Source organism: Squalius cephalus, assembly GCF_949319135.1.
Source record: "Squalius cephalus genome assembly, chromosome: 3".
NCBI lineage: Eukaryota > Metazoa > Chordata > Actinopteri > Cypriniformes > Leuciscidae > Squalius > Squalius cephalus.
In genome coordinates this window covers 12,235,274-12,247,026 of record NC_137124.1, presented here as the reverse complement: position 1 = coordinate 12,247,026, position 11,753 = coordinate 12,235,274, and the positions used below count along the sequence as shown (strand labels likewise).

General features: G+C 36.1%; 1 protein-coding gene across 3 annotated transcripts; it reads left to right on the top strand.

Moving 5' to 3' along the window:
* Positions 1 to 244: 244 nt before the first annotated feature.
* On the top strand, positions 245 to 8,908 carry LOC307156442 (uncharacterized protein). Of its 3 annotated transcripts, none has more exons than XM_079867788.1 (7): positions 245 to 324; positions 830 to 924; positions 1,012 to 1,359; positions 1,452 to 1,802; positions 1,897 to 2,001; positions 8,578 to 8,612; positions 8,824 to 8,908. In XM_079867788.1, the coding sequence occupies exons 2-7, from the start codon at positions 882 to 884 to the stop codon at positions 8,875 to 8,877; spliced, it is 936 nt and encodes a 311-aa protein (XP_079723914.1). In that variant the 5' UTR covers positions 245 to 324; positions 830 to 881; the 3' UTR covers positions 8,878 to 8,908. The 3 variants fall into 3 exon arrangements, with proteins under 3 accessions (XP_079723914.1, XP_079723915.1, XP_079723913.1); XM_079867789.1 differs by lacking the exons at positions 8,578 to 8,612; positions 8,824 to 8,908 and adding exons at positions 2,109 to 2,143; positions 2,256 to 2,422 and having other exon boundaries at positions 1,951 to 2,001; XM_079867787.1 differs by lacking the exons at positions 8,578 to 8,612; positions 8,824 to 8,908 and adding exons at positions 2,109 to 2,143; positions 2,256 to 2,422.
* Positions 8,909 to 11,753: the final 2,845 nt, after the last annotated feature.

Sequence of the window (11,753 nt, the reverse complement as noted above, 5' to 3'; positions counted from 1 at the left end):
CCACACATTTAAATAAACACTTTGATGTGTTAATATGTTCATTTCTGTCATTCATAGTAGATGTTGCATTCAAATTACATTTTAAATGTGTCAATCTAGTGGAAGACTATAGATGTGGTCACCATGAACATGAACACACCACTAACATTAAGATGAATCAGCCAATAGAATCATGTACTGTAAATGTGTTTTTTCTTTAGTACAGGGAGGTACAGTATATAAAGGTGAATCTCTCTCTGTCTTCTCTTTCGGACTGTGTTGAGGAGGAAGATAAACCTGTCATCGGCTCTCCATGAAAACCAACACTGATCTTTAATGAAGTCTGTAAGTTGAGACTAAAAACAGAACCTCTTTTTTTTTATTATTCTTTCTTTATGGAGTTTAATAATAACTTTTTTAATTGGTTTATTTTTATTGTCAGTTGCTTGTTCCTGTCTGTCAAGCATTTTAAACTACATTGATTTGGAAAATATGCTAGACATAAATCAAATTTGACTGACTGATTGATTTTGGATCAATCTATTTTCAGTTTTTTTTTTAATCAGCTTTCCCAAAATATGATTTTTTACCAAATATCTATATGCATAAACAACATTTCGTCTTGCATTAAAATGTATGTTTAAAAAATATTTGTGATCCACACAATGTTAAACAGTCTTGTCAGGTACCCTAACAATTTAATAATATCTAAATTAGGTGGTTTAATTTAAGACAATAAATCATGTTCTGCTCCGTTTATCCATTTGAGGTTTAATTAGGCAATTTGAAATGCATAACTCAACCATTGTTTTCTTTATAATTATTTTTTTTATTATTGTTATTTTCCTAGAAGATTCACTTCAGAGGTTCTAAATCAGACTGTTTGGAACTATCTCCTGAACATGATTCATCATTTTTTCATCTTATTGTTTTACCTTTCAAAATGTAAGTATAATTCATAATGAAGCAAATCTACCACAAACAATATTAACCATTTTATCAGCCATGACATTGCATATTACTTTTTTCTAGGCAACTCAGATAATGCAGACGTTGTGGCTCAAAATCGTCTGAAGATTGTTCAAGCTGGAGACAGTGTTAACTTCACCTGTATTTTTCCAAGAGAGTCAAGAACCAGCGTTGTTTGGGTCAAACAAAGAGTCGGAGAGAAACCCCTTCCAATTGTTTCATCATATCAAGCTTTACCTGCCGTCTTTGGAAATGGCTTTGACAAACATAAACGCTTTTTTGTAACAAAAGACGAGAGCAGTTTTAATCTGAGCATCACAGACACAGAAGAATCAGACACTGGAACATACTTTTGTGTTATATATGTTTATAATTTCCGATTGGGTGAAGGCACTGATCTCATTGTTAAAGGTAAGCAGACTATTCACTTAAATGTTACTGTGCGACATGCAGTAAATTGTGTCTGGTCAAACAAGCATTATGTTATTGATATTTATTTCCAGATGGACAGCTGAGCATTGACTCAGAGCATCAGAGACCTGAGACAGATCCAGATCATCCAGAAGAGTCTGCAGCGGCCCTGCAGTGTGCCGTCGTCACTCAGAGCTGTGCAGGAGAACACAACGTCTACTGGTTCAGACATGAATCTGGAGAATCTCCTCCAGGAATCATTTACACTCAGGAACGCAGGAACGCTCAGTGTGAGAGGAGATCTGATGGGAACTCTACCACACACAAATGTGTCTACAACCTGCCCAAGAACATCAGTCACTCTGATGCTGGGATTTATTACTGCGCTGTGGCCACATGTGGAGAGATACTGATTGGAGAAGGAAGAAAAGTTGATTCACCAGGTATCCACTGAATTGGCTACAGAAAATCTAAATCTCATGGTGTTGTTGCATCACTTAATATCTTTTAAAAAGAAGTTCTTTTTAATTTCTGCAGATACACCATGGAGTACAGTTGCCCTAGTTCTAGCAGCTTCAAACTGTTTATCAGTGATTGTGATCATAATTCTGGGCTCACAGTTGTACAAGCATCGACGAAAAGGTAGGAATTACTGCATAACTCTTCTCTAATATGTAAGTCTGAACAGTCAAATCAACATCCTTTAATGACCGTGCAGTTATATGTTCCAATTCTTAATGCATTTCAAGATGGGACTCAGAACATTCAGAATAGTCACTTAATGGTAAGCACATGTTTTATACCATTTGTCGTAATTCGTAATTTAAAACCATTTGTCAATATAATGTCTTCATAGGCAATTTGTGTGACTGAATGCATCAAAATTGCTGTTCTAGGATGAAGACAGAGATGCTTTGAATTATGCTGCGTTGAGCTTTCAACAAAAGCCCTCCACTTCAAGAAGACCCAGGGGAAAACACATCAGATAATTCAATATGTGCGCATGCAAGGAATCAATACAATTTACTAAAAAATAAATTCTCTATTGTTCACAAAAAAAAAACCCTACTCTTAATGTGACTCTTGATGTGCTTTAATTGATAAAACCAATAGGCCTATATATCGTAAGCTCTTAATTAGCCTACTCAAGATTCAAACATTATTCTATGCCTAAGTTTTATCTAAAATTATCTGTCAAATGAACTGTTTGACAATAATGTTATTTAAAGAAACCTTCATGGAAACCTGTTTTTTGGATGCAACAACTTGTTGGACTAGATTTTTGATCTACACATGCTAACATATTGATTGGGGGTTCATACATTTTAGACTGATTTGTTGAAAAAGTGTGAAGTTGATAAGCAGTAAAGAAGGGGAATTCCTTGTCCATGGCACTTAAATTATATGTGACAATTGTATCCATTTTACTCAAATGGACTGACTCTCGCTTTAAAAATTAGTTTGACTACATTAGTAAGTAGAAGGTCATTTGAGATGTTAATCAATCATATCTAGGAATTGGATAGCATTAGTCTACACACCTGAAAAAATGTGATGCTGCCCAATATTATTTATAAATGGCTCAAGATGTCCCCCTAGCGGACACATGTGGAAAAAACCTTCACCATGAGAACAGGAAAATAGGCTGTGAGGCCTTCAGTGCAATAGACTGTATTCAGAAACTTAATGTTGAAATTCTAGGTGTACTATCCTAGGTTTAGGGATTGTTTCTGTCTCTTTCTGGACAAAAGTGTGTCCTATCTGACCACAGTTTAAACTTTTAAGTTTAACGAAACTCCCATTAATCAAATATTTTATTGCTTCCACTTTCCTAATTAAAAATGTTTATTAACTACATTTTTATTAGTATATATATACATTTAAATTAATTTATAAAAGTATATATAGTTTATGTATATGTGTATATGTACTGTAATAGTGTTTATTGTTTATAGTGTCAGGATAAGCTGTTACTATTTATATATGTTTTTGTCACCCTGTAAGCATCGATAGCCTTTTTTTCCCCTCTACCAGTGTAAGGTGAAGTAATGAACCGCCTGTGAATGTTGCACGTGTGGTTTTGATTCAGATAAAGGTGTGAAAACACACAGCGGGTCAGTCCTGTGGTTGGAAAAATGCTCAAACCACACTGTGCACAATCATGCAAAAGTTTGCATACAAAAGCACAGAGGTGCACACAAAATAAACCTCCTTATACATTAGGTTAATTAATACATAGGCAAATCCTTGCAAGTTAATGAGTTGCAGTATGCACTTATACATATCTGGAAAATTACTTTACGTATACATTTTTATGTTGACAGTCATGTCTAAAGTTGTAATGTTTCTCCGCTGATGTTCACCACAGTAGCTCTCGGTCTGTACTGAGCAGCTTCTTCCTGTCAGTCACTCTACAGAAAAATGATGTACTTCTGATTGGAGCTGTGTTTCACTTCACATGTTCTTGCATGGACAAATGCTGACTTTGAGGAGGAGTCTGTGCTTTGTGATATTTATGGCTTTAAGCCCAAAAACTTACTGTATCAGAGCATTTCAGGGTTATAACTATGTACGGGCCCCAATACAATAAATACTGATGGGTCCTTTTTTATCCCAAACACCAACTTAAAAACATGAAAATAATGTTTTTAACATTGTAATTTTGTGCTGTCTTGACCAAGTTGGTGCTCTCAAAGCATCTTTTCACAAACTATGAAAATTTGTAATTATATTGTATTAAATTAGAAATTGTGATATTTAGCAGCTTTCAAATGCCAAAAACATTGAAAAAATACCATTAAAATCTAGGCTCTGTTCTGAAATTCTTCTGAAGTCAAGATATTGCTTTGTTTAAAGAGGTCCAAATTTACATGATTACTCACAGAAAATCTTTACAGTTTTACTCATTTCTGTGTTTGAAACGCTGATGTAAATGACAGCTGATTACACTTCTACATGGGATACCTATAGCAAATTTTATTTTGCATCTCTGTTTGCTCCAACAGAAAAATAAAAATCAAGTACTGCATTTCCAAAAGAGAAAAGGTTTAGAAAAAATGGATTGCGGCAGACAGAAGAGAGAAAGATGTACAGTATGTTGTATAAGAAACTCAAAATTTTCTAAAACCATATATAGTGATCATGATGGCGCACCAAGGAAGCTATAAAGGATACATGGACCAAACATAGTCAGCTTCTGATTGGCTGAAGTAAGTCGCTCACAGGCAGGCCAGAAGTATGGCAGGGGCAGGGCGACGCAGCATCTCGTTCCCTTCTCAAATAGTCATAACCTGAGACGTTCCCTTTCGAGGGAAATCGCACTGTGTTGGAAGTAGCGACGCTATGGGAAAGATAATACCCACTACTATGCCATACTAACAAGTGTGTCATCATTATCAATCAGGTCGAGCACAGCTTAGGACATAATCACCTGAGCCGCTGGAGCTTTCCTTGGTCTGCCGACACAAACGGAGGAGGATAAAAGGCCTGTAAAACTACTTCTCTAGAAAGCCCCAGAACTCTTGCATGTATAGTAGGTCTTAACCTCAGTGCGCCACAAAGGAAACAAGATACCAGAGTGTGTCTCCCTAGATGTCAATCAGCCAAGGTGCTTGGCAGCAATGGCCACCACATGAACCTTAGCGTGGAGGATGATAGCAGAAAAGCGATCCTGGACGATGTTCCACCAATGAGTGATTATACAGGTGCTTCAGACGCAATCGCACAGAGGCGTTCACATAGCGTCGCTACTTCCGACGCAGCGCGAGTTCCCTCGATAGGGAACATAAAAGGGTACGCGCTATGATCAAAGAAAAAAGGACTACTGACAAATAGAAATAAAGAAAATAAGATCAAATAATCAAACTACAAGCATAAAATAAAATAACATTGCATATTTCACTATATAAATTAAAGATTAATCCTTAAAATTAAAGTTATAAAGCTATTAAGTCAAAAGCATTGAGTGATTTCCTTGTCTTTTGTTGTTTAATTAACATTAAAAACACAGCTGTTACCTGTAACAATAACTATTAACCTGCTGTCACTTTAAGGCATAATGCACAGATTCAGTACACTGAAACGGATACACATTCGTTATCTTTCTCGACTGTTTACGTTCACTTAAAGGAGAACTCTGGTCAATTTTAACATTGAGCTCATTTTTTTGTCAATTTGGAGTGCTGTCAGTACAGAGAGTGCTGTCAGTACTGCAGTAGATGTGAAAGAAATGGATAAAAATTATGTTATTTAAGCCAGTGCAAATACCTGTATTTACATCCTGTTTTCGGTTGAAGTCCAAAGTAGTCGATTGTCGAGTTCACGCGCGTGATAGGTAACTAAACCTATGCGCGTGAACTCGACAATCAACTACTTTGGACTTCAACCGAAAACAGGATGTAAATACAGGTATGTGCGCTGGCTTAAATAACATCATTTTTATCCATTTCTTTCACATCTACTGCAGTCAAAAAAAAAGAGGATAACACGGTGTAGGCAACACCGATTTTTGTCGTTGTTCTCTGTATTGACAGAACTCCAAATTGACAAAAAAATGAGCTCAATGTTAAAATCGACCGGAGTTCTCCTTTAAGACATAACCTACTGTATTTGTTAGGATACTCACCAAGACAGGCATGTTGACATAGCCTACTTTTTGTGTGAATTTGTCTGTTAAAGCGCAAGACTTGAAAGAGAAGTCTATATTTGCGCACTTCGGATGAGTGTGCACACAAATCTTCTCGTGCGAGTTCTCATTCGTGTCTTCTTGCTGTTGAATGTTTAAATTTGCAAGGCTTAAAAACATGCACAAATGAGTTTAGTTTAAAAACAGATTGCAACGTGTGCTGTTTCAGTCTCACCAGCGCTCGTGCTCTCACAACACCCGGGTGATAACGGTGTGAATGACTGGTTATATAGAGCATATTGCACTCGCATTTAACAAAGTTTACAAAGAGTGACTGTTTTGTACACATTTTTGATCAATCGCTGTTAGAAGCCAGAATGTGTATCGATCCAAAGAAACATACATTAGCTGAACTCTGTCTGTCTGTTTTACGTGTTGATATTTTCAACAAACCATGTTATATATGCGCAGCATGCCGAACCGTGGGTGGAGAACCGTACAGTTTGATTTTTTAAAGAGAACCGTTATACCCCTAGGTCACACATGTGGCAACAGGGTATTTAATGAGGTGTTGATAATCATAGACTGCAGGACATTAGATTGTACAAAACACTTTGTGTGTGCTTTAGGTGAAAGGCCTGCTTGTGTTACATGTGGTGTGTGTGTTTTTTTTTTTTTTCATTCTGTTTTTCACACTTCAGATGCACTTGTAGTGGGACGTCACTGTTTTAAGCAGGTCAGTTTCGTAATACAGAGATTGTCTTTCTTGTACTTCATGCTCCAGCCAATCTGCAACTTTACATTCAGTATAGGGCGTGTGTAACGTAATAAGACGGTCCATTTTTACATCTGAATACAGTCTTTTCATTTACTGTAATCAAGTAAATCCATAAAGAGCTTTGTTAATATAAATAGGTGAAAAGAAATGAATTCAGTCAACCAGTAGAGGGAAGAGAAGAAGATTTATTGGAGCGACTATCTTTGTTTGTGCAGGACACAACAACGTTATTTTTATTCAGGAAAGTCTGTAAGTAAATATTTGATTTTTTTTCTTCACCTTAATGCACTTAAATGTAGTATTATTTATCTTTTTGTTTGATTTTGTTAAACAGCTTTTGAGGTCAAAATGTTTTGAGTATGTCTTGGAAGTGGATCACATATGATATCTACTGTACATAAACATGCTACAGACCTGCATTATAATACAAAATAATAAGTATTATGTGACAAACTAGACTTGTATCATTTTATATGAATTTGATGCATATAATCATCATTATTATTATTTATTTTAATATTTTTGTCCCTATAGATGAAAAAAATGTCCCTACAGCATTTTTTTATTCTACTGATTTACCTTTCAAAGTGTAAGTTACTATTTTATACTCTGTTAACTTAGACCACTAGACTAAATTAGTAGCTAGACTTCATAGTTTTTCATTTTCTTCATTGTACTTCATGAAGAAACCAAATCTACAGGAGGCAAAACTAACTGTCCTCTTACTCATTCTTTAGGCAGCTCAGATAATGCAGACGTCGTGGCTCAGAATCATCTCAAGATTGTTCAAGCTGGAGACAGTGTTAACTTCACCTGTATTTTTTCAGGAGAGTCAAGAACCAGTGTCGCTTGGGTCAAACAAAGAGTCGGAGAGAACCCCCTTCTGATTGTTTCATCGTATCAAGCTTTACCTGCCGTCTTTGGAAATGGCGTTGACAAACATAAACGCTTTTTTGTAGCAAAAGACAAGAGCAGTTTTAATCTGAGCATCACAAATACAGAAGAATCAGACACTGGAACATACTATTGTGTTTTATATGTTTATAATTTCCTATTGGGTGAGACCACTGATCTCATTGTTAAAGGTAAGCAGAATATTCACTTAAATCTGACTGTGTGACATACAGTACATTGTGACAGATCAAACAAGCATTATGTTATTGTTATTTATTTTCAGATGGACAGCTGAGCATTGACTCAGAGCATCAGAGACCTGAGACAGATCCAGATCATCCAGAAGAGTCTGCAGCGGCCCTGCAGTGTGCCGTCGTCACTCAGAGCTGTGCAGGAGAACACAACGTCTACTGGTTCAGACATGAATCTGGAGAATCTCCTCCAGGAATCATTTACACTCAGGAACGCAGGAACGCTCAGTGTGAGAGGAGATCTGATGGGAACTCTACCACACACAAATGTGTCTACAACCTGCCCAAGAACATCAGACACTCTGATGCTGGGATTTATTACTGCGCTGTGGCCACATGTGGAGAGATACTGATTGGAGAAGGAAGAAAAGTTGATTTGCCAGGTATCCACTGAATTGGCTACAGAAAATCTAAATCTCATGGTGTTGCATCAATATCTTTTAAAAAGAAGTTATTTTTAATTTCTGCAGATACACCATGGAGTACAGTTGCCCTAGTTTTAGCAGCTTCAAACAGTTTATCAGTGATTGTGATCATAATTCTGGGCTCACAGTTGTGCAAACACCAGCAGAAAGGTAAGATTTACATGCTTTATTTAACTCTAGTATTCAAAGCAATGTCTACAAGTTTCAGTGCAGATGTAACATATACGTTCTTATTGTTTACTCAAGACGGGATCCCATATATTGTGCTTGATAAATCAATGGTAAGACTTTTCCTTTTGCTTTATCTTCCCTTTATTTGATTGCTTTCAGACTCGGCTTTGTTTGCTTTATGCCAATATACCTTTACAGATAAAATGTGAAACTGCATAATGTCTGCATGAAGTTTTAATAGGTTTTGGTTTTAATTGTGTTGTATGTTCATAATAAAAATACTTGAATCTATGCATCATTAAAACTGTGGTTCTGTTTCAGGCTGATGACACCAGCACTACAGTCAATTATACAACATATCACAAACGTATTTAACATTTAGAAGGCTTAAGGAATAAAACTGGCAGAGCACAAGTTTTACTTTCACCTCATCTATCATGCATTTAGCAGTTGTTTGAAAGAAATCCTTTTTAAATGACAAAATTTACCACATCAAATGATTACAACACATGCCTTAGTTTGTATTAAAAAAAAACTAGGACATGAATTTACAATAATACAGTATGTACAGTGAATGGTCATTAACTGTGGAAATCAACATCAAACTGCTGTTGATATGAGCTTAAGCTGTACTGTATGAAACCTGATATATTTCTTTCAAATCTTTTCTCTTGTAAAAATTAAACATTGTGGAAGATATGTTATATCTTCCATTGATTATGATTATACAGTACATTAGATATAAATGTTAATGGTTAAAATGTTGGTTTTATGCTTAGAAATACAATTTGCCTGCTTTTTTGTTTCATACTGAATATGTGATTTTTTTTAAATAATAAAAATTATAATTCAATACTAGAGTGTTTAATTTGTCAGAGGTCAGATGTCAGGATGTCAGATATCATGAGAAAACATAAATACTATAATAAATAAATGTCTTAATCATAGTATATTAAACCTCTGTCACTGTTGTGTTCTGTTTAGTTTGTTTTCATTGGACTTGTCTACCTGTCATCTCATCACGTGTCGTCTTCAGTCATTATCAGTTCATCCGTATCACCTGTGTCTAGTTAATTGTCATCTGTTCCACCTGTGTTTCTGTCATTAGTGTTCACCAGTGTTAGTATTTAAGTTCCTTCCGTTCAGTCAGTCTTTGTCTGTTCTAAGTCTTAGTTTGTGTGTATGTACATCCTGTTTGCATGTACCTATTGGAATTATATTGTATTTAAAAAAAAAAAAAATTAAATTATATTTAAGTAAAAGTTTGTATTGGAGCCTTTTGCCTTCTCGTCTTCTTCTGCCTGCACCACACCCTGACAACCTCAACGTTCTTTACTCAAATGAAAGCTCAGTGCATTGTGCTGAAACGTTTTTAAAGAATATCCCTTAGGTAAACTGCGATTTTATTAAATATACACACACTGACAGGAAATAAAACCTTTATATTCACATATTGTGGACCTTTTGCTGCTGTCATTGTATGGATCATACTTTATTGCTTAAATTATTCTACTATTTTCTTATGTAACAAATTAGCTCAAAAGGGAAATGTGTAAATATACAAAATACAATTATGTATTAAAGGAGAACTCCGGTCAATTTTAACATTGAGCTCATTTTTTTGTACATTTGGAGTGCTGTCAATACAGAGAACAACGACAAAAATCAGTGTTGCCTACACCGAGTTATTCTATTTTTAAAATTTGCACCCTGTTGACTTCAATGGGGCAAGTACTAAACCTGCTTTTAGCCTCTTAACATCCTTGATGTGTCATTACAAGTGCACAGAAAATGTGAGTGATTCCTTCTGAGTGAACACGAGTGAGTCTGACTGCAGTAGATGTGAAAGAAATGTATAAAAATTATGTTATTTAAGCCAGCGCAAATACCTTTGTTTACATCCTGTTTTTCGGTTGAAGTCCAAAGTAGTCGATTGCAGAGTTCACACGCATAGGTTTAATACCTATGATCACGCGCGTGAACTCGGCAATCGACTACTTTGGACTTCAACCGAAAAACAGGATGTAAACAAAGGTATTTGCGCTGGCTTAAATAACATCATTTTTATACATATCTTTCTCCTTTAATTAAACAAAATATAATTATGAATGTTTCAATTAATTTTAGAATTGACTGTAGCAGAATTAATAGTACAATTATTGAATCAGTTCATTCAACGAACAGACAGCAAATCAATTATCGAAATAAATTATCTTCCTGGCCAAGATCAATATGTTTAAGTGACTTTGATTTTGTGAGTGGCAAACACAGAGAATGGAAGCTTTAGTGTAAATTCTGCCAGGAAGACTCAATCGTTATGTCACTTATTACTTTCTCATCTAACCAATCGTGCTCTAATAATAGTAGTATAAAAGATTGGTATTTACACATGTCTGAGTTTGCAGATGCTGACGCCAACATTCACCTCCATCCTCCCCACCACCACCAGGATGGTCTCTTCCCATTCCTCCCAGGGGTCGGCTGCACCCCCGCCTTCGTCTTCAGGCAGGAATTGCAGAGTCCGTTAAGATCCAAAGAACTTTATATCATAATACTTGCTTGCTGGGCTGTTAATAGATGTATGCTTTGTTACATCATTTTGCCTCCCAAGTCTTTCTGGTAGAACTATGTAAGAACTGATTTTCCTGCTAAAACAAAACGCACCCTGCAATAAAGCCATAAAATGCACCCTGGACAGCAGATAGCAAAGACAGAGCACAGAACCTGGTCCTGCCCAAACTTATCTCCTTGTCCCTTTGTTTGACTTCAACTCATCCCCCCTCTCCCTCCTCTTCTCCCTCCTCAAGTCACTGAAAGTTAAATTAAGAATGTCTATATATTGCATATGGTGTATCTTGTGAATGTGTTGTTTTTTCCTTTTCATGTTTGGTATCATTTTAAGGGTCTCAGTGCGATTGGTAAAATGGTCTTAATTTCATTGCAGTCATTGGTTTAATGAGAAAGATTGAGAACTTAGGAGAATCCTGTATCTCCTCTCTGGCTGATATCTCTTTACGATATCTCCTGAAACCAGGTGCTACCCCCCTGGGGTACATGGATTGGCCCAAACAACTCTAAACAACATTTGTATAACCCCTGTTGTTTTGGTCTGGTATTTAAGGCGAGGGGACAGAGCAATCTTTGGGACTCTTTACCAGGATCATCCCCCATAGTAATGTTTCAGTGCTTTCCTATTGGAAAGCCCTGACACATTACTGTGTCTTTGTCAGGAAAACATTACTTACTTTTAG